The sequence below is a fragment of the Amphiura filiformis genome, chromosome 13, assembly GCF_039555335.1.
Source record: "Amphiura filiformis chromosome 13, Afil_fr2py, whole genome shotgun sequence".
NCBI classification, from domain to species: domain Eukaryota; kingdom Metazoa; phylum Echinodermata; class Ophiuroidea; order Amphilepidida; family Amphiuridae; genus Amphiura; species Amphiura filiformis.
The window spans coordinates 42,169,148-42,191,416 of record NC_092640.1 but is presented as its reverse complement, the minus strand read 5'-3'; the positions used below and the strand labels follow the sequence as shown (position 1 = coordinate 42,191,416).

The window sequence follows — 22,269 nt, the reverse complement described above, 5'->3', positions numbered from 1 at the left end:
AATTTCACTCTAAAAAGACTGAAATTTCACTCTTTGCAGAGTGAAAATTTTACTCGTATGGAGGAAAATATGTGATTTTCACTCTTGGTAAATTTAAATGTCAATCTTTTCGATTGACCCGAAGAGTCACTCCGAGGAGGATTGACTTTTTCACTCTTTGGAATTTAGAGAGTAAGAACGTTAGGTGGACCTTCGATAGGATATTAATTAGCAAAATAATTTATTTAAATTTTATGGCTCTCTTCAGTGAAACCAAAAAGTAACCAAATAAGAATTATCTTTTTTATATTTGGATCCATATTATATGATCAAAACGGCCATTCAAGTGCTATTTTATAATTCCCTGGAACTTGTCTAGATATCTGTGTTTTCTAAAGCCCAGTTAGCCCAATACTTTAAAAGTCACTGAGTTCTTAACGGTACCTTAACATCAAATATAGGTGGTCGGCTTAATTTACACATAACCAACGTATCATGTTTCGATATTTATGATCTAGTTAAAAGCAAATGTTTCTGACTATCACATTAATTTCATAGTTAGAATCCAGTGTCCACGATTCCATCACTTTTCACAGGCGATACTTGCACTGCATGCAAAGAACTCTTTTGAATTCAACTTTTTTGTAACCTTTTAAAATCTACAATTTGTTTGGCATGCTTCACGTGACAAACAGAGAGGTGGTAAAGCAAAGGAAGTAAACAACGTGAGCAAACAAACGAAGTAAGCAACAAACAAAAGAAGATGCATATCAGTAAAAACATTCCCATGCTGTCAGGAGTCAATATGCTGATGTTAATCGAGACAAATCTTGAAATTTGACAAACAGGGTTTGCGGGGTGTGGTAAAATTACATTGCACGCAAGTTTGACTTTCCTGTTTAGTGTTTTTCGCTTTCGCAAGGAACTATAAAGTAGTGACATACATTGCACGAGGAAATGGGCTTACCGGTGGATATAACATAAATCAATGTTAACTAGAGTTACTTCACATGTACACCTGCTCACAAATCAACAAAAACAACAACAAACAGCACATTCTTTTGCTATCCGAGCTTCAAAGCCATCCGAGCAGAATGAGAGGAGGAGGAGGCAGTGAAGGCGGAGAAGAAGAAGGGTGAGGCGAATAAGATGACGTGTAGTGTAGGGCAGTTTATTGTAATAAATAATGATTTGTATTGTATGTGATGAAATGTAGTGTAATATATTGTAATGTAAAGCAATGCAACGCAAATGCAATGGAATGTAATGATAAGTATTGTAGTGCAATACAATGCAATGCCATCCAATGTAATGTAATGTAATGTAATGTAGTTTAATGTAATGTAATGCAATGTAATGCAATGCCATGCCATGCGATGCCATGACATGCCATACAATACAATACAATGCAATGCATGCAAATGAATACAATGTATATGCAATGCAAGTACGGTGCAATACAATAGAATACAATAGAATACAATACAATACAATACAATACAATACAATACAATACAATACAATGCAATGCATCGCAATGTAATGCAATGCAATGCAATACAATGTAATGCAATGCAATGCAATGCAATGCAATGCAATGCAATGCAATGCAATGCAATGCAATGCAATCAAGGCAAGGTATGCAATGCAATACAATGTAATGCAATGTAATGCAATGTTAGCCAATGCAATGTAGTGTGATGAAAACAGTAGTTCATTTAAAAATGCTGTAATAGAAAAAAAGCTGAAGTATATTTTGTATAATTATGTATAAAAGTATTGCAATTGTAAAATCAAATACAGAGAATACGTGCATCGAAACTGATCAAATCTGGATAAGATATCATCTACATAATTATTACCATAATATGCAAATTTATATTGCTAATCTGATCATAGCATACATTTAAGTTACAGGTATACATGCAAAACAACATAATGCATCTGCAGAGATATACCATGCTAAAAGAAACGCAAAGTAGTTTAAAATCTAGCTTAAATATTCATGTCAGCTGGAAAACCAGATAATGTGAATAAATGCAACAATTTTGATTAAAACAAAAGCAGCCAGTAAGCCGATGGTATCGCAGCAAAATAAATATGAGACATAGAGATTGTTGGTTACACTTTGCAAAAATAATGTAATTGTATATATTTGTTCGACATATTTCGTATATGTTTAGCAAGATCACGAATACCCAAAAAGCACTGGGACAAATTGTGAAAGTCAGGTGATATTAATCTACTTTTCTCAAAAGTAATTGACAGGTACGCGATTCTTTGTACTTAGAACCGACGGTTTTACGGCCCCTCCAAATGAGGAAGCACTTCCGTGGTTCGTTTTCCCATCAGGGGATAATAATCTACTCTTCTCAATAAAACTCACAGCTACGCGTGACCTTGTACTTAGAACCGACGGTTTTACGTCCCCTCCGAATGAGGAAGCACTTCCATGGTTCGTTTCCTCATCAGGGGATAATAATCTACTCTTCTCAATAAAACTGATAGCTACCCTTGACCTTGTACTTAGAACAAACGGTTTTACGTCCCCTTCGAATGAGGAAGCACTTCCATGGTTCGTGGATAATAATCTACTCTTCATAATAAAACTGACAACTACGCATGACCTTGTACTTAGAACCGACGGGTTTACGTCCCCTCTGAACCACTTCCATGGTTCGTTTCCACATCAGGGGATAATAATATGTGACCCGGCAGCACAAATGAGCCGTAAATTCCCTAAATTGTATTCTGAGTTGCGATGTAAAATGTGTACGCAGGTCGTATTCATCGGTAACTTAAGCTGGCCCGACATCCGTCTCATTTTGATAGTCAAAAACTAATCAATAATCCTATTGTTGAAGTGGATAATAAGCTTCTACCTTAGATGGCTATAGAACTTTTAATAGCTCTGGTCTTTGTTTGCTTTTGCTAAATCCTCTTCAAGTGGTGGGTTACCAGGCATTGTATTTTGTACAGGTATTCATAACCAACAATTAACAATGAGAGAACTTTCTTAAACCTCGTTGACTTGGGGATGATTTGAAATGACCGCCAATTATTACTGTTTGATATTTATTGCCAGCAATGTGGAAAAAGAGACACATGTAAAAACGTAAAAAGCTATAATTTTGTTGACGGAGCAAAGTTTAACAAACCATAACCCCGCTTCTGGATATCGTTTGAAGACAAATGATATACCATTTTAAGTTTATGATGTTTATTTTTTAAACACGAAATAAAACAAAATTGACCGGGGAGGAATTTACGGCTCATTCGCCGTGGACGGTCACATATACTCTTTTCAATAAAACTGATAGCTACGTGTGACCTTGTACTTACAGCCGACGGTTTATGTCCCCTTCGAATGAGGAAGCATTTCCTCATCAGTTAAAACCCAGCATTTGCCATGAATGAACAGGATACATGGCCTTGTGCACCATTAAGCTATCAAGTGCATTTCTCTATAACCACTCTTCACGCTCCTTAATACCCATTCAAATTCCTCGATATCAGATATATTTACAAATGACAAAACAAATCTACGATCAACCTTACTTCCTATCTCCAAAACGAGCAAGGAAATGTTCTCTCCTCTGACAGTCTGAAAGCTCTTCACGCAATGGATTTGTATGTTAAACAGTGCCCCACTATTTACTCTCACCATGCTCACTGGCTGACACATCACTTGAACAATTTCACTCAAATTGTATTCTTTTGGGTGTGATAGGTCTTTGATACCCAACAAACAGAGGTGTTTAGATAGCCTGAATCTATGCCAGCGATATAGGTCGCGAATTGGAAAGGTCTTGTGTACATGTATATAACTGACTGAAACAAGAGTGCATGCCACAGGTAGTAACATGTGCTTTACATGTTCACTTGTTGCAGAGTTTACAACTTTCTATGATAAAATGTAATGATCTGTACTCTGACAATTACTATGTAAGATTTCAAAAACAGTTTTACTAGTGAATGGCAAAGTCTGCCATCCTTGTAAATTAGTTTTGTACACAGGACTGCTGTTACAAGTAATCTCGAAGGATATATTCCCAGAAAACTCACATTTTGACGTAGTTTATCAAGTCTAGCTTAAATATTCATGTCAGTTGAAAAACCAGACATGTGAACTATTTATAAATGCAACGATTTTGATCAAAACAAAAGTATTCAGTAAGCCGATGGTATCGCAGCAAAATAAATATGGGATATAGAGATTATTGATTACAAGTTGAAAATACAATGTAATTGTAGATTTTGTTCGACACATATCTGTAGTTAGATCACGAATACCCAAAGAACACTGGGACATATTATGACAGTTTTAATGGATAATAATTAATCTACTCTTCTCAAAACTAACTGACAGCTACGCCTCTCTTTGTACTTGGAACCGATGATTTTACGTAACCTCCGAATGAGGAAGCACTTTCATGGTTCGTTCCCCATCAGTCAAAACCCAGCTGTCAGTTGTGCAACTGACACAACAGCAAAATGCACTAACACCGAACAGCTTCCTGGACCACTTTTACAGGCGAATAATTGGCACCCAGCAAATGAAATCTGTGAGAATGCGTACAAGATCCTTACACAGGTGATTATTTCTTAAGAGTAAGTGGAATAGAGTAAGTGGAATATTGTGAAACGGGCTGCTTCTGCTTTTCACACACTTTATTTTTCAGGAAACAGGTCTTGTTTCACACTATTCCACTTACTCACAGATTTCCATGTGTTGGGTGCCAATTATTGGGCTGTGAATGTCCAAGAAGCTGTTCCATGTTAGTGCATTTTGCTGTTGTGTCAGCTGGACAACTGTTTGGTTACTCAGCAGTGTTTAGAGTAGAGCATTGAAGTAATCCTGTGTGCAATTTGGTTCATTTTTATGCACAGGATTTTAAGATATGACCTTGTAAAAAAGTATAAGTTTCTTTTTGAGCCCAGTTTATATAACTTACGCACTGCCCCTATTAACGATGCACTTCACACTAGGAGATTATGTATCCGCCATTTTGTTTTATTTTCAAAAACAATCTTACAAAGTAACATCTTGCACATTCTTAACATGAAATCTTAATTCATTGGACTTGAGAAACTTGTAAAAATAAAATGAAATACGGGTTCACAAGTTTCAAGTTCCCCCAAGACATTTGAAAATGAATCGAAAAGTTGGTGATGTTGACGAAAATTAATTTAAAAACATTCTAACGGTTAATGGTTGGTTATTTTGTATTATACACCTGGTCCAATTCACAATGTCAGACTCCGTTGCGTTCTGTGGCAATGGCTCAGTATGTAAGAAAAAAAAGAGTTAAAAAACTGCACTTTGATACATTAAAACTCTCATAAAGCACGCATTATTTAAAGTTGTCAAAATCATCTTTTCGCACATAATAAATCACTGTGACAGAAAGTAACAACATCTGACATTGTAAATTGCACCAGTTGTGTAAAACAAAATAGGCTACCAAAATCCAACCTCTGCCATAATTCTTTTAGAGTATTTTAATTTTGTTGGCAATTCGATTTATTATTGGATTAATTATTCATTACGTCGTGATGTATATATGACGTATTATATTATTTTGTCAATTCACAACAAAATATGCGTCATCAAAATGCACAATTATTTTAGTTTTTGTCACCATTTAATTATAAAACATGTAACTTGCATTTATGTTAATTTCATCTAGAAATTGTTTCTTATATAATTAAGCGTAGCGACACCTTTTGTGCGCAGTTTAAATCTTCTAAACGTACACGTTAAACGTGTTTTTCTGCCTCACCCAGTATCAGGAATACAATAGTTTCGCATTCCACAACATTCCATCCATAGCAGTTGCTGTATTGTGATTCTGATATGAAGATCGATTGGGCGCTAAGGTGTACACAAACGTTTCTCTTGCTGCATCTGGACAACTTTCCATCCATATCAGCTCAGCCTCATACCCAAATGTGTGCTATATGGGCCACTCTCCAGACACTGGCACCCACAGTTGTAAAGGTAGCCTCCGTGCAGTGATCTCCCTCACGAATTTATCAATTAGGATTTATAATAGTGTACATGGCTGGTTAATATTATGTGTATTGTTATCCATGGTCAGCATGGTAAATATTATGTTTCTCATATAATTATATTGATCTTAAATTCGTAACAATCCTATATCGAAATACTGTTTCCGTTCTTTCTGTTATTTTTCCTCGTGTCACTTTAGCGTCAGGATAAACTTCAGGGTAAACGAAGTAAATACATCTCCATTGGATTCCAAAACAGTTCTATTGCCTATTGTTAATCTTTGTAAAAGTTTTATTCAAAACCTGTTTCATCTGTTGGATAGAGCTTCTTCGCCTTCCTTTCCCATTCTCTATGGCTTTTCTTCTTCTAACCTCTCTGTAGAGTTCATGAAAGGCTTCACGTATGTTCTCATCTCCGGAACAAGCGGAACTCTCAAAGAAAGCACATGCTAGATCTTGGGCGCATTTTTCGCCTTCTTCCACCGTCACTTCACGAATGTGATCCAAGTCATTTTTGTTACCAATAATTACTAGAGAAACATTTCTGGCTTTCTTGATTTCATCGAGATAGTTTTTGATTTGCACAATATCTTCAAAACTTTTTCTGTCCGTGATGCTGTATATTAATAGGAAGCCATCCGCCCATCTTATATGACCTTCTCTGTGTATCGTTTCCTCCTGCAAAATGGGAAAACAAATAATGTCACGTTGAGTAAAAATGTGATTTTAACTGAACTTTTTTTAACTATTCTGCATCATAGAAGGCTTAATATATACGGCAAACTGGCAAACTTTAAACCGGAAGTTCAATCATTTCATTTGTTTTCTACTCTGTAGCCTGTTGCGTCCCTTCAAAAGAAGTCATTACGTATGCAAAACGCATCACGTTTGAAGAGATCAAATTGATATGCAAAACTCTTCAATGGCCTTGTTATTTGAGGGTTATAGTAACAAGGCCATTGTCACTGATCATTGCTATCTTAGTCAGAGTCCTGGTAATAAAGCATGCTGCTTCATTCCAAGAACTGATGATAATTAAAGCAAGAATAATAACTGAAATCGACAGAGCAACAACTTCAACGATATCAACCCGAATGAAACGTGATGGATAATGATACTTAATTTGTACTTCAATCGCAAGCCATTCAGCGACTGATTGAACATGTTGAATGAAAATTCTTTTGCTGTATGAAACACTCAACCTAGTGCATAAAAGTGGGCAAAAGAAGCGTGTTTGGAGATAGTGTTATTGTGCAGGTATGAGGAGTACGCCTACTCTTTTTGTACCTAAGTGTCTGCGAATTATTAATTAAAAAAACCGATATTCAATTTGTGTGTAATGAATGTTGATTTAGCAGACCCAGCTGTGCCATGAAATGCAATGAATGTTGGTGTGTGAGGGGTGGGGTGTGGATGTTAGTATGTGTGGGGGTGAATGGGTGAGGGATGGCTCGAATGAATGGATGTGATGGGGTGCGTTCAAAGGATCGGATGTGTAGGTCGGGTGCGTTTGCTATAAGTTATACTTGCGAGGACTATATCTGAATAGCACACCGACATAACAAGGATTAGAACCTAAACACGCGTCGTGGAAACGAAGTCCTCAGAAAGCGTAAAAACGCGTTCTTAGATGTCCCCTACTACATCTTCCACTGAGTTTTAACATAATTTGTGCGTAGGCCTACTTATTCGGTATTACCGATTTAAGAGGACTTGGCATGATTATAACACATACACCCGCAAAATAAGGACTTTTGGACTTTTGGTGGTGTTCAAGCCACACATAAAATCTGTAATAAGTGAAAAAAAGTGTGACCCGTACCATATTACTTATGAATTTGTCTTCCATTTATGTAGACTTCAGACACAGCAGCAAGCCAATTTCATAGATCGTGATTCTTTCATACTCCTAGTTCATTTCAGTTATCTCTTTAAGACTGTCAGTGTTATCAAATTTAAAAAAGAATGCCGAATTCAAAACATTTATGAAAAAATCTCACGGGGCAATTTTATATTGTCATTGCATGTATCAATTTTGTGATATATAGTGTCTTTTTCATCATGCCTTAGTAATAAATAGAAACTATATACTATTTTAAAGTGTGATCTTTGACAACTCTAGGATCAGTTTTAGAAATACATATGTCCCTATCCATATATTATATTTATTATGTGTCAAAAATAGCAGCTACGAAGAAAACCTTGTAAATATTTATCTTATTTACCATGTTTACCCCTTTAAATACATTTATAGATGATTGATGTGTTTTTCTCGTTTCAATTTTAGCTTTGACATTTTCAATGTTCAATGTATTTTCCCCTGGTGGGTTCTAAATTTTGTTTTCCGTTTAACATTGCCTTATGGACGTAAACAAATTGCTAGTCCCAATTTTTGCACTTCCTCCTTTTATTTTATTTGCAATATTAATCGATTGCTCTGGATTACTATTTTATGTTGGCCCACGATACATGCGTCTATAATTGTTTCTCAAAATCACTACAATTCATTGCCAAAGTAGTATTTCCGAGAATTTCACAAAATTGCATTTGGTTATGAGATTCCAGTTTTAGCAATTTAACTAAAAAAATGGTGAGTACGACGTACTTCTAATATTAATACAATTGTTCTTGGAAATTAGTCAAAGAAGACAATAATCGCATTTATATTAATAGAGCCCATACCATTCTTCTTGTGTATCAGCTTTATTTGTCTCGATATTTGAGTATAAATGCTCCCCTCTGACACACAGTATACCTGACACATGTACAGATCATAACTCAAGAATACCTTTACCAAATCAGGGGGTATTATAGCCATTTGCCATATTATTTTGTCAATAACGGTCAATATCAAAAAGAGCTGGAGAATGGAACTCATCAAGTGTTTGAATATGAGGGGGTCGTTGAACTCGGCCCGAAAGATGAGGCTATAGTCTGTAGACCTTTTAGAGGTATGGGATTCTCACCTGACCAGCTGTATCTAAAATCTCCATGGTAACGACTTCATCATCAATGGACGTTTGATGTCGATATGTGAATTCTGCATGAAAGAAAATGAAATATATAAATATCGTCGATATACATTAATACTTGGAATTCATCTTATCAATAGGTTCTTATCAAATCTTAAATTTAGAAACGATTTCAATCAAAATGATATCTGTAGCATTGGTCCAACACCTGGCACCTTTAATTGCTTTTTTTGGAATATTTTGAATAAATAAGTTGTGACTGACTCACTGTTTACATACCAAGTGGTAACCCCTTACCTAACAAACGTGACACACTGCGTTACATTTTGGCTGATTCCGACAACCGTGGACGTCCGTGGTTGGAGGTGTATATCCCCAAAAGGCAGATCAAGGCCCACATTTGCAGATCTTTATTACACCTGCGCCTCATAATCATCACCTTCCACCGCCCCCAAACCCCAAACCCACCCACCCCACACACCCCCCTACACACCCACCACCACCGCCACCAGGGCTGACAACTTTTCGGACTTGCTTGCCGTAAAATATCGTCGAACAGGGGTAGGCCTACCAGGACGAAAGTATTGTTTTGCGACTAAAAACTTATTGATTGTTGAAACCTGATTTTTGTCGCCAGGGCGCTCGAGAAGCTAAGACGGAAAAATTCTCGAACTATATTTTGACAATGAGTGAGATTTTACTATTTTGGAGTGAGAGCGTGTAAAAGTGGCCAAACGCGTGAAACTGCGTGAGAGTTGGCAGCCCTGATACCACTTCGGCCCACCCCTCTCTACAAACACAACCCACATTCCGGCACAAAGAACAACAATCAAACAAATTAACTTACCTAAGGTGGGATCATATTCGTAGATAAATCTTTTGGTCAAGTAGCGGACTACAGTAGCTGAAATGAGAATGAAAAAATAAACCATTATTTAGACTTTATACGACTGGACTGAAGGTATTATCTCTCTCGAGGAATTATTTTCAGGTGACATATTGATGATAAAGAAGGAGAGGCCAATGTTAATCAGCCATATTTGAATCCAACAACCGAAGACAAATATCTCAAAAAATCGTAATTTTGCTTCTTCCGATTCACGAACCGTTTGCGATGAAGTTTCACCTAAACCGTAAAGTAATGCATGACCATGTTGTTAAGAATTTCATTAATACCGGGAATATGTCGGTAACCAGTAAAGAAAATTCTCGTTTTAATTGAAAATTACAGCAAACACCTTACATTCATAATTTTGCACCTAAATTACAAATTTGACATTAAGTTTTTCATGGAAATGAAAAAAATTATGAATGAATGAAAAAATATATCAGGAGAGCACTGGCAACATTATACACATCGTGTTTGTTTAAGGCCTAAAGAAAACTAGAAAACAGTTTAAAATGGTAAATGTAATTATTATGCTATCTACTAAAGATAGCATTCAGTTATGTATTGAGTGTATTTACGTCTCTTAAGACCTCTATACTATTGTGTTAACACATTATACCAAAAATGACTCTTAATTAGAGAATTGAATTACATTTAATAAGTAAATAAATGTTGACATTTAAAGACCGCCTTTCACATGTATCAAAGAGCTTTACATTTATTCCGCTGTCATTAGAATATGTCAACTGCTATACAATGCCCAAATGCTCACACCGTTGGGCGGCGCTCAATGGACAATGTTCCTCCTAACAGCTCCCCATTTCACCCCTCGGTAGAGAGAAGCAAGTGAGATAAAGTCCCTTGCCCAAGTGTACAGTACGATGACACCGCCGCGGCGGCGCGCCGGGGCTCGAACTCATGCACAACCCTCCGATTACGAGGTAAAGCCTGCACCACTTCGCCACCGTGCACCTATGCATTTGTATTTGCGTATTTGTTTATATGATATATTTGTATATACGGTACATGAGATGATATATAAGAGACTGATATTGTGGATATTAAGATTTTATTTGGTTGCCCACAGAGGCAATATAGACCATATCAGAAAGGGGGTCACCATCTAACCACCGGCTATCATCGACGCGTCGTCGTTGTCGATTTACAACATTGGCCATTCACACGAACAAACAAAAACAAGAAATAGCAAAAACCCCTCCCATCCCCTCAAAACGCCGATTATAAAAGCAGGCGTATTACAGAGGGTACCGTACTTTAATTTAATATGTCGTTCTTGCCCTTGCGAATTGTGGTGATGCGTGATATTGAGGCATGGGGCATAGGTGTTCTGTATACTGAAGTTCCATTTTCATTTTTTCATAGCGAAGTGGTTTCCTCCAGGCCCAATACTTACTCTGTGAATACTCCATCGCTGATTGACGAGCGGTTGGTATTTGACAAATGAGGTAGCGTGTTTTCCCAATGGACGCAACAAAAAGCACACTGCTTCGCTTAAACCAATCGCTCGTCGCTCAGCGATAGAGTATGAATTCAGCTTGAATAGCGAAACACCGATTGGAAACACCGATGAGTTTATTGGTTGGAAATTAATTTGTGTATGAATTCATCGCCATATCGTCAACCTTCGCTATTAAACCGATATATCAAGGACGATCAAGGACCGCAACAGGATATAAAAATCATGCATTATGCACATACATTATTTTTCATAGCACGTTTCTCACGTCGTTAATTGGGGACCTTGTTTTGGTGGGGTGGGGGCTCTGTCAGAACACCCTAAGGCTTATGGGATACTTTGTGTTAATGTGAAGGATTATTGGGTGATTCTGTTTCATACAATTTTTGCAATAGTTTTGTCATTATTTCTTATATTTATTGGATATAAATATAAATGTACAACAAGATTGGCTAAAAAGATAAGCAAAACGCTATAAAAATGTTGTTATAAAAGTTATCTAACGTGGCATCTGATATAATTGAATAAATATTTTTTCTGAACCATATTATCTAAAATTTAACAAGTATGGTTAAATTCATGGCCAATAATTTTTACAGTGTAAAATTGTTTGTCTACTCGTTTCATAACAACCCTCTCCACATCTTTGTTTTAAAAACAGGATATCGCCTCAAATGGTCTTCTTTACTAGTTATTGGCCAATAATTTTTACAGTGTGTAAGTTTTTTGTCTGCTCGTTTCATAACAACCCTCTCCACATCTTTGTTTTTGAAACAGGATATCGCCTCAAAGGATCTTCCTTACTACCATTATAATAGCCTATAATATAAATACTCCACCGGTTTTTGTCTAAGGAATGAGGTTCAGGTGTGCTCAAACACCCATCCCGTTTTCGTCTTGTATTCCTTCATCCGTTACCAGATTAGTTCTGGAAAGTTGTCTGCCATTAGGTAGCTTTACATGTATCTTATGGCATCAACGCGATTTACTCGACGAATATTGACTCATTTCAATTTAGCCATTGCGCGCCGATGTCAACTGCATGGGTCACGATGTTTAAACAAAAATTCCAAGTTCGCAATTTTAGTAAAATGACAAATGATGCCTTTATTCAAACCAACATAACAATCCTTTCAATTCCACGCAAGCCAGCTTCAATATTTCTACAGCTATTGTTGTAATACATTTTTGACAAGAAAATACAATTTTCAATTTGGTGACAATACCTGTGTAGGTGAATATAGACTTCAATATTAAGCGATCCATGCTATATTATATCCAAGGTGCGTTACAATTTTACAGAGCTTAGTTCAAATCCATTTCAGGGCGATTGTGCTGTACCACACCTTAATTCATTGTAGAGTAAATTTGAAACAGAAAAGCTGCCCTATGGTGTTTTTACTTGCTTTACTTTGTTTTTTATTTCATTTTTTGTTGTTGGGTTTTTGCGGGGGTTTATTTGTTTTTTGTTTTTCTCATGAGGAAGACGAACGACTTTACTTACAAAAACAGTTTTCATAGTTTCAGTCTTTCAGACTTCATAAACAGCTGATAAATAACATCATAAAGGGTGACAATGGTATAAAATCACTGACTTTCACCGCATTCATTCCAGGACGATCGTTAGATTTTGTTGTTTTTGTTTTGATCCCAGGACCATTGGTTTTTGTGTCTGTTGCTCAAAAGCTGAGCTAATAAACATAATATGGCTATTTCCCAGAGTTGTATGTATGGATTTTTAACATTTTAAAATCCAATTAAAATTGGATTGGATTCTTTTTGTCCGAGTCCATTCCGAGCCGAGTCCTTTTGTGTCAGAGTCCAAACCGAGTTCGAGTTTGGCAAAAATTAGATTCTGTACATTACTGTTGTAATTTCTTTTATGTTTTCAACTGTTCAATCCCTCTTTACATTGCCTATAAACCGATGTGTCCGTAGACATGACAGCCACTACGCGCAGCTGACGATTTTATATGTCTTGGATCATGTGGATTTGCCAAACTTGATGTCGCGACTTCAACAGATTTTGATTCGATTTCAAGTTTGTAAATTTGTTAATTACGCTTCGAGATTTCCTTCAAAATCTCTTAAATATTTTTGAATAGAAGGTGGTGTGTTATTGTTGAATTGATGAATAACGTAAAAGGTTAGGAAAGATTGCCAGAATCTGTTTAAATGTCGTATTATAATACAGGTGAAGCACGTTATAGAAAAATTTTCATGATCACTCTAAATGTCCTATTGCAATATTGTTTTGCACTGGATATCCTAGTCCTCATATCAGAACTGCACCTAATTTCCTTTTGTATACACACATAAAATGATCTAGTCGATTTGTCTCGATTTCTAATAAAATAAGATCCTGCTACATTTTGCGAGTCACAATTGACCCAAAATCGTCTCTAGAATCATGTTAAATTTGACTCGGAAAGTTGAGTGAGATTTTATTCCACTAGTAACCTAGTCAAATCGAGTAGATGTTTTAAGAGTGCATTATTCTTTCGGTTCTTTGAAAATATTGTTGAGTATCATGCATAATACAATTCGACCACATGGCCGATTTGATGTGCAAGTTTAATCAAAGATTTACAAAAAAGGATAAAGAACCAGTCAACTTGAAGTTCAAAAGGCACGCCACTACGAAATGAAACAAAAGTGCACACACGATGCCAGATTTATCGTCCAAAAAAGATGGTGCAATAAAATTATGGCTTATCAAATGCAATGTAAACGCAGGTGAGCTATCAATATGAATGTTGATTCTTTGAAGAAGTTAATTTTTCTTGGAATTTTTCTTGTAATTAAAAAAAAAATTAAGTTGAATGTTGTGCCAAGAAGTGCCATGAAGGAAGATCAGATGTGTATAAGAATAATTATTACTAAAGTTATAGCGATGTTAAATCATGTCATTTCCTAGTATTACTGTTTGCACATAGTTTGTACCAAATGTCTCCAAACAAAGTGTGAAACGTAATACCAGATGCATTACCTGTTGTTCTCGGAAACTCGCAAGGTTCCTTTTGAAATTCTTATATATGCGAATTTTCAGGTATATATATCCTACCGCAAAGTCGCATCTTACACATCTTCAGGTAATTGGCACGGTTGACACGTTACAAGTTGCGTTATTGACATTTTAAATAAGACATTCCACGTTTCTTCCGATTTATATTGCTTATCATATAGGAATACAAAATTGCATTTGCGAGGATATGATCCTTATGTCCTCAAGCAAGTTAATAATGTAGAAGTTCTGTTATTTCAATTAAAAATAAACTTACATCGTTGCAAAGACATTTTAATTTAAAATTTTCCCCATTTTCCATGCATTACTTGTTATCACAACATCCGCAAAGGCAATGCTTATAAATGTGCTCGCTTCAACGCTTCTCCCACATCAGCGCCAGGAGCAGGTGCCCCCTTAGTAATGTTAGCCCCACTCATCATTTCACTCAACTGTAATTCATATTGCCTTTCATTTGAAGAATTTGTTGCGTGCCACAAATATATAGCTCTATACATACATTTTATGTGTACCTAACACCTGAATTCCCTAAAAATATATACTTGGATATACTATATTCATTTGTCTGAAATTAAATGAAATTAAATCTTTGATCATTAGATTTTGCATTTTGATCATGCAGCGTATAACGCATATTCCTGACGCACCATAGACTGTAGAAAGAATCTAAAATCCTTTTCTATAGAGTCTGTGGAACGGACGCACACAACTGCCTTCGGAGCAACTACAGAATAGCAGTGGCCACTCCATGCAGATTACCCTAATTCTATAATAGTGAACCTAACCCTAATGCAAATGAGGTGACGTGGCATTGGTTGACCAATCGTATCAATTATCGTAAAAATCTGGCCATCCCGGGACGACAGATAATTATTGCACAGCCCGTCATTGATATGAACATACGCCCAAATGAATAAATAGAGTTTATCAAATATCACCGAAAACTATAGTGTCACCATGTAAGCTAATATTTGTCTGAATATGAAGAATCAAACTTCGTATCCTGGGACGTTTGTAGCCTGACCATAACAACAACAGAAAGATAGTATGTCGGTAAAACGTTACCAAATTCCCGATCAATTATATTTGGGGAAAAAACCTTTTTAAACAAGATTTAATGTGGTCAAGCACTGAGTTGTGTTGATTTCCCGAGATTCATTTTGAAAATTGTGGACACGGTTTTCCTTTTATTCTTTTGAATGGCTTATAACATAGAAACGCTTCCAGGGAACGCTTGGGTCTTGTTTGGTTCCAATGCTCGTGGAATCGGTGCCTAAACTATGTACTATAGCGCTAAAGACCGTATACAAATTTAGATTTTTGTTCTCGTCTCCTTCCACCTTATTTTCTGGGATTTGCAAGTTTTGTGGTACTATAGGTTTATCATCAGAACTTCACATACGCCTCCTGTTTCCAGAGCACCGCTGGAAAAGACAAAAACTACTATTCTAATTTTACATTGAAAACAAAAACACCCACATCCCCCACGCATCAATTCATGAAAACCCTTCGGACGGGAACTAAAACATGATTTTATTATACGGCCTAGAGTAAACTTTTGCGTCTCGCTATCTCGCCCCCTCGGTATGGATCGCGAAGGCCCTTTGGCAAAGACTAGAGACCCGAGGAGACTCACTGACTTGATTTTCAGTACAAAATCAACACGGTCATGGTAGTACTGCCAATGTAATGCGCTGTGTGAGCTAGAATATAGGTGTGTAAAACCCGGGGGGGGGGGCACTCACATGTTAAGGTGGTACGGGTATGTGCGGCGCTCAAGGGTCCCCTTTTCAGGCTCTCCGGCAGTTCCTTAAGCCCCACATTTGGATCTGCTCCAGTTCTTTGAGCCTCAAACTCTGACAATTGTAGCTAGCTCTCTAAGCTCAAATTTGGAAATAATTTAGAATTTTTTAGCTCAACAGCCTATAATTTGGCCCTAATTTCAGTTCTTCAAGCCCCTATTTTGCCCGAAAATCAGTTCTTAGTTCCCAAAGTTCGGCGCTCAGCGCCGCACACCCCTACCAAGTTGAGTGCCCCCCCCGGGTAAAACCGTGTTGGCGCTTAGTCGCCGCTTAGTCGCTGTCGCGCCTTTGGCGCTCCGCTCCGCTCTCGAGGGTATTTGGCATAGGTTTCCTTACGGGACCAAAATTTGGGCAAATGACCTATCTGGTACCCGCAACCTATAACTGCTACATGCGGGAAGGACAAGATTGTCTCGTACTTTCATAATTTGAATAAATTGAATATATTTTTGAAAAGTGATTGTATAGCTGCTAGAAACAGTTATGCGTTGCATTTTGGGATCCATTACTTCCGCTCATTCTAGACTGGCACATTACAATAAATTGAACATGGATGTTTTGAATCACAGACAAAAAAATGAATTCTCCAATTACACCGCGGTATAGTTCAGACCATGTCATTTAAGAGGTTAGAAACAACGTAATTGGATGACACACATTGGACCGTTCACATGGAGCCTTTTAATCTGCATCAATATTATGCTACATAGAGATCTAGATCGAAAGTGTCCACTGAAGACTACTGAATGTAAAACCTAAATAAAAAAAGTTCCGGTATTCCTTGTGAACGATAAATCAAGAATTCAATTTTGTTTTCAAATTTCACTGGGGAAATATTGGTAGTCCTACTTGCTTAAACACCACTAAATCTGCATGCTTAATACGTCAAATTATTACAAATATTACGATACCTTAATGTTAAGGCATTCCTAGGTTCCTCTTCTATTCACCATAATGATGTCTTGTGTAATATTTTGCGATATATGTCTACTATTTTCCACGCAAATCCCATTAAATTGGAAGGGTTTTTTTTTCGCATGGTGCAATTTTCAATTTTGTGTGGAATTATGATTTTGCTTTTGCGCACGATTTCCCGAAATCGGCAAGTTTCAAATTTGTCACTAATTTTCGAGCAAACGGTTAGCATGATTTGGTAACGACTTTTGGACGAATCAATAAAATGATGTGGAGAACATAATACAGATTAGGGACTTAATGTGGATCAATGCGAACCTGAACTGTATTGTGTGGACACCCTCATTGATTTGAAGATGGGATATAATGAACTTGTACAGGCTATACATCTTTAGTTCTGGTTCAGGTTTTACTTTCTTGGCCCAAAGCGATAAAATAATGCTATAGATACCTGTCATTCAAACCGTCTTGTACGTGATAGTCGCTAAGCGAGGGGCGATAAAATTACTCAACAACCAGCAACTATTTTTCGACGGTAGATTTTTTAACGCTTTATACACGTACACTTACTTCAGTTATAGGTCGACTTACAGCACAGGATAAAATGATGGTAATCTTATGATAGGATATTTCCTTTTTACTTTGTACGTATTTTTCTATAAATAAATAAATAAATAAATAAATAAATAAATAAATAAATAAATAAATAAATAAATAAATAAATAAATAAATAAATAAATATTATACGAATAAATCTTGAACAATCTTCTTTATTTGTGCCAAAGGAAAGACGGAATTTAAAATGTTGACAAAAAGATGAGTCGTTTGAACTCTAATATTCAGACAAATAAAGCTGCCACACAAGCGAAATGGTATGGATTATATAAAGGAGATCCGAAGGCTTGAATGGAGTGTCATTTCCGCCCCATATAGATTTTCTCGAGAGGGGGAACGTCTATAACCTTCGTTAATATTTTATTGGCCTTAACTCAAGAACAGCAAGTTAGAAATATTATTCTTGGCTTCCTATATCAAAAAGGACACTGCAGTGTTTATATATAAATGGCTAGAATTTGACAAATATGGTTCCTGCCATCCCACCGCTTTAACGAGATCTTTAATATAGCAAGAAAGTTGTAGATGTAAATTTTGAATGTCAAATACCATGTACATTATATAGCTCTACATTATTCTTAAGTCGATGTCAGTGACACCTAGCTGTACCTCTTATCAAATTGCCTTAAACTCTTTTTATACCATGATAATTAAGATTTTATATAGGCTACATGTAAAGTTTGAATGATAAATCCACGTACATTAGCTACATCATTAAAAGCCAATGTCAATGGCAGCTCTTGTCAAATTGCCCTAAACTATTTCTACCGTCATGTTAATTTGAAGTGTGAACGATTATATCAGTGCATAAATTGTTGGCAGAGATGCGGCATGAAGTTATGTTCATATCAAGACGTAACCGCTATTTTTATCTTTTTGGTTGAAAAAGTTATCCAAGTTACGTTAGTCCGACCAGTAGGACTAGTTTTTATTTAATCACAGGACATCAACCCAATATCTGATCGTGCATAAAAGTCGAACCGAGAAAGTCCGCGAATAGAACCCCTTTTCGAGCGACGTGGTTTCGTGGACTTTCGTGGTTCACCCTGTTTGCGCGATCAGAGATTGCGCTGATGGTCTATCATGAATGACTAAAAACAGGTCCTATACTAGTCTGACTAGGTTCCCAGATGAATTACTGTGGATGTCAAATACAGTACAATGGTCTCATTTCAATGAACACAGCTGATTCAATTATGAATTTTACCTTAAAATTATTAATTTTACCTTAAAATTATTAATTTTACCTTAAAAATTATGAATTTACCTTATAATTATGAATGTTACCTTAAAATTGTGAATTTTACCTTAACCCTAACGCTCCTGAATACTACAAAATACTACTCTATATATGCGCTGTTCGTGCATGCATGCCACGTGGTGTGATGACGCAATCGCCCTAAGTGATATATAGGAACGGTTTCGCTGGCCAGCGAAGCCCAAGACCCGTGGCAAAGTGTCGCCGACCGAGTGCTTGGCATGCGAGGGGTCTCGGGTTCGAATCCCACCCAGAGCAAACAACTTCTTTCCTTCTTTTCTCTCTTTATTCTTTCCTTCTTTCCCTTCCTGTCGCCAAAAAGCCCCTAGGCGATTAGGGTTAAGATTATGAATTTCGCCTTAAGATTATTAATTTCACCTTAAATTATGATTTTTACATTGAAATTATTGATTTTACCTTAAAATTATGAAGTTTACCTTAACATTATGAAGTTTACCTTGAAGTTATTAATCTTCCCTTAAAATTACGAAGTTTACCTTTAATTATGAATTTTACCTTGCGATAATGAATTTTACCTTAAACAGTAAGAATTTCACCTGGAGTGGAACTCGAGTTCCGGTGCCACTGATTCTTAAAGCTCCTTTAAAATTAAATTAGTGATGACTATGAAACTAAACAAAAATATCATCAAATTCCGAACGTACAACTTTACACCAAATGGGATAAAAGATAAGATATTCGATCTTACTGCATTGTAAATTTATATAGATTGATGTTCAATCATTTTCCGAATCAAAAGATTGAATAAGCCGTCACAAAGGAGTGAATCAATCTTTTCACCCAGTTCATCTCGTGTTGCAATCGTAAATATTGAAACTTCAGCAATTATATAACTGTCATCTAAAGTGCGGTTTTCTGTAAAGGCGGAAAAGATATTACTAAAATGCGTGACTGTGAAATTCATGATCATAGCCTCATCAGTACAATGTGACATGACAGGCTTGCTAAATTGCCCTAGAACTGCTCAACCAGTCAACTTAAATATAGATGAACTTGTAAAGCACCGCTCGGCAACGCATGGAGAACTTGCCAAGGGTTGCAAGCTGTATTTACAGTATGCTTAAGGGGACGTTTGTAAAACTGACATTTTTGTTGAATTTGTAACATTGTTTCATAAAAAACGAAGGTTTGAAAAACAACACGATATTTAAATTCAAAACAAACCTTTTAAAGGTGAACTTATGAGCAATATTCTACGCTTACAAGGAGTCATTTATAGTTTGAAGATGCATTCGTATTTCGTAGTAAACTTCGACATATTCGAGGAGCGAAAGTTATTGTCTTTTTACAGTTGTACATTAAGTTCTACGTTTACTGTGAAAAACTCATCTTGAACTAGTAAAATTATGTCAGAGTACCTATGAAATAAAAGCAAAATGGGTGAATATATGTACAAACTACAAACCCTACAAAAGTATTTAGCTTTCTTTAATATCACTTTTAAATTCTATGAATTATTTTCTTAGATGTATGTGCTTATGTCTGCTCTTTCCACATCCAAACACACTCCACTCTCCTACCCTCCACACATGCTCAGTGAGCATTGCTCACCCGCCCCACACACCCCATCCACCACACACTGTACACTCACATACAAGCCTCTGTGGTAATTGTTCCATGATTTCTTGGGAGTGGTCTTCTTTTCATTGTTCTATACTGTTTCTTCCTTTTCTTTCCATATCGATCAGCATACTAGTTTAGCCTGGCTTGGGTATTTTGCTTGAGCCTGGTCTCTCAGGATCAAAGTATATCAAAGTATATCCGCACGGAACGTTTTAATAAGCAAACAAGCACACATCGAACCCCACTCAACACCCACCCACCCACCCACCCCCACCACCCCTTTACGTCAACACAACAACAAACCAGCGGCATCATGCAAAGTGGGCGGACATTTGGCCTGAATTGCCAAAAAGTGACTGGAAATATTTATGATGCTTACAAAAGGCGCAATAGGCATATTATTCCAAAAACAAAACAACTCATCAATTTCCATTGGTCCAATTTCAAGTCTTAGCGACACAATTTCTTGTTCAAAATAATTATAGAACACGCGTGTGAACAGAATCACTTTTTCAAGTTTAATTAATTTGTAATTAACCCACTTATTGCGCCAAAGAAGAAACAACTGAGGAACTTCTAATAGCATTTCCATGAAAAACTTTCATGATAGTTCCCAGGGGTATGGATTTTAATGTGGCCCTGAGAGATTTCACGGGAAAATCAAATGAGAAAATTTCGCTTTATTTTGATAGAATAGGATCCCTAAAACCATCCCAGTGGTAATTTACAGAAAAAGTCTATGGAAAAACTAAAATTAAAGACATTTAGTGAGCGCTGCGTTACTCTGATCTTGTGCTTAGCGTTACACGTAGGTTGGGGAATTTAGCTCCGGATCCGGAACAGAAGCAAAAAAATTTACACAAAAGACACCGGTTCCAGCTTCCATTTCAGAGCCAGATTGAGTACATGTAATACACACATTTCATACAAAATAAAGGCATAAGCATTAGGAAATCTCACAATGAGCCTTTAAAGATTCTTTCGCAGTAAGCTTTTAAAACCGTTAACCGCGAACATAATTCCGACATTCCCCTAACCGATATATGAAAGGCACGTAATATTATGTGCACTGTGCGAGTGTAACTTAAGCCAACTATTTAATGATGTAGCACCAACACGTTCGACATTATGGTATGTTGAGCTATGTGTGGAATCTGCCTCTGTTTTTAAAGTAAATACTGTATTATTTATTATTTAAATGTTATGTGTTAAATATAATTGCTACAATTTCATGTATTAAACCATCAAACAATCACACATTACCGATTTTTGGCTTAATTCTGCTCGACTCAGGTACCCGTCATGTTCGGAGAGGAATGACGATGTAATTGAAGTCTAAAGTAAATGCTATGGACATCAATATGCTTAACTTTATTGTAAAGTATGTTCTCGTGGCGGTGATCGGCATTCACTTTGAGAGCATGTCGTGTATAATTTTAACTTAGAGTACTTCATGCTTAACATTGAACATGACATTAATTGAGCATTTGCATTCTTTGGTATAAACTTTTAAACTCTTAAGGTCGCGTTTCAGCTTTTTTATATTCTGTTCTTTAAAAATCAATTGAATTTAAATTAGCAGCAACAATAAGAAAAATATGATCAGAAGAAGAAGAAGAAGAAGAACAACAAGAACAATAGCAACAACAATATCCTCATCGTGTATCCTCATCATTATCATCTTCATCATCATCATCAAAATAACATAAACGAAAGAAAGGTGACCTTCGATAAGATATTA

The 22,269-nt window shown here is 36.5% G+C and overlaps 1 protein-coding gene across 1 annotated transcript; it reads right to left on the bottom strand.

Moving 5' to 3' along the window:
* Window positions 1–6,091: 6,091 nt before the first annotated feature.
* On the bottom strand, window positions 6,092–11,282 carry LOC140167673 (ras-related and estrogen-regulated growth inhibitor-like). The gene is made up of 4 exons (XM_072190973.1): window positions 11,267–11,282; window positions 9,811–9,867; window positions 8,958–9,031; window positions 6,092–6,669 (listed from the first exon to the last, which is right to left on the bottom strand). The coding sequence occupies exons 1-4, from the start codon at window positions 11,280–11,282 to the stop codon at window positions 6,253–6,255; spliced, it is 564 nt and encodes a 187-aa protein (XP_072047074.1). The 3' UTR covers window positions 6,092–6,252.
* Window positions 11,283–22,269: the final 10,987 nt, after the last annotated feature.

Bases quoted from the DNA above. Each gene is read 5' to 3' on its own strand.
- LOC140167673 (XM_072190973.1), bottom strand. The intron at 9,032-9,810 runs GTAAGTTAATTT...TCTTTCATGCAG, and splicing joins CGAATATGATCCCACCTTAG to AATTCACATATCGACATCAA. The intron at 6,670-8,957 runs GTGAGAATCCCA...CCCATTTTGCAG, and splicing joins TTTTAGATACAGCTGGTCAG to GAGGAAACGATACACAGAGA.